The 1,319-nt window shown below is 44.0% G+C and overlaps 1 protein-coding gene across 1 annotated transcript; it reads right to left on the reverse strand.

The window, feature by feature from the left end:
• Nucleotides 1–7: 7 nt before the first annotated feature.
• Nucleotides 8–1,123, reverse strand: LOC119344586 (importin subunit beta-1-like; the record flags this gene model as incomplete). Its single annotated transcript, XM_037614979.1, has 1 exon — nt 8–1,123. A coding segment is annotated over exon 1 (1,098 nt), but the record flags the coding sequence as incomplete, so codon positions are not given.
• Between the last annotated feature and the right edge of the window lie 196 nt (nt 1,124–1,319).

Consider the following 1,319-nt stretch of genomic DNA (forward strand, 5'->3'; position numbering starts at 1 on the left):
CAAGGGCAATCTCTCCAAAGCATGCCATAATTGAATGTATAAGAGCGACATCTGACATGCCTTTGTAAAGAACGTCCATAATTTGATCACAACATGTCACCGCCACTTTATCTCCCAAGACATGGCAAATATCACACATCACCTCTAAATAAGTTGGAGAGAGCCGCTTCACAGTAAAATACTGCAAGAGCATAGGCATGTGTTCCCCAAAATCTGGACCGATGGAATGAGCAAGAGCACCAATGGCAAGGGCTGCTTTATCACGTGCACTAGAACTATCGCTTGTTAAGGCGCGACACAATAGCAGCAATACACATTGAGCAGAGTCCCTAAGTGCAGATCGTTCGATTATATCCCAGCTGCCCATCTTCTCGATTATGAGTTGAACTAGACCACACAACAAAACCTCAAGAAGGCCACGATTCATCTTGTCACCTGATGAAATTACTACACCATCATGATTGAGCACCATATTCAATCTTCTCATGATACTAGGCATTAACGTTCTAATAGCTAGGGAAGCTTCAAATTCTCTTGTGTTGCTGACTCTTACAATCTCAGTCAATGCTTCATAAGCAGATGCACATGCTGGAAGCCCGAAAGGGGTAGGTTCCGTAGCAGAAAGGAGAGCGTCAATAACAGGCCTAACATAAGGTGAAAGCTCGGGCGAGTTTGGCTTTGACTTTGATTTTGTATCTTCTCCATAACCTCGAGCAAGAAAATATATAGCTCCAGATACTTTCTCGGACACTTCCGAGACATCTTTGCTACTCTCTATCAACACAGCCACGATCCGAGGAAGGTTTGCATTTGTAATGATTCTATTTGGACTAGCTTGAGAATGCCGAAGCTCAAACAACCGTTGTAGGGTCCACGCGGTAGTGCCTCTTACGTGCATGTTTGGGTCTTTCATCATGTCAAGCAACGGGTTGATCACGGGAGCAAGTTTCTTAAGACAGGGACCTTCTAGGATATAACCTAATGCAAACGTAGCTGCCTTGCGACTTTGCCAATCAGGCGCTATGATGTTAACCTCAAAAAACCGCATCACGGGAGGGACAATAGCATCCCCAATACTTATAGCGGCAAGGCTTAGGCATTCCATAGCACTTGTGGATAGGTCTTTGAAGCTATCATCTCTGTCTTGCTTTAAAAGAGTTTCTAGAAGAAGTGGAGCAAGTGAAGAGAGGGGCTTGCCAAGAAAGCCACAATCAGGAGCAAGGACATCATCATCATCATCATCATCATCATCATCATCAGCATCATCATCACCATCATCATCATCATCATCATCATCATCATCATCATCATCATCATCA

Source organism: Triticum dicoccoides, unplaced genomic scaffold, assembly GCF_002162155.2.
Source record: "Triticum dicoccoides isolate Atlit2015 ecotype Zavitan unplaced genomic scaffold, WEW_v2.0 scaffold174498, whole genome shotgun sequence".
Classification (NCBI taxonomy): Eukaryota; Viridiplantae; Streptophyta; class Magnoliopsida; order Poales; family Poaceae; genus Triticum; species Triticum dicoccoides.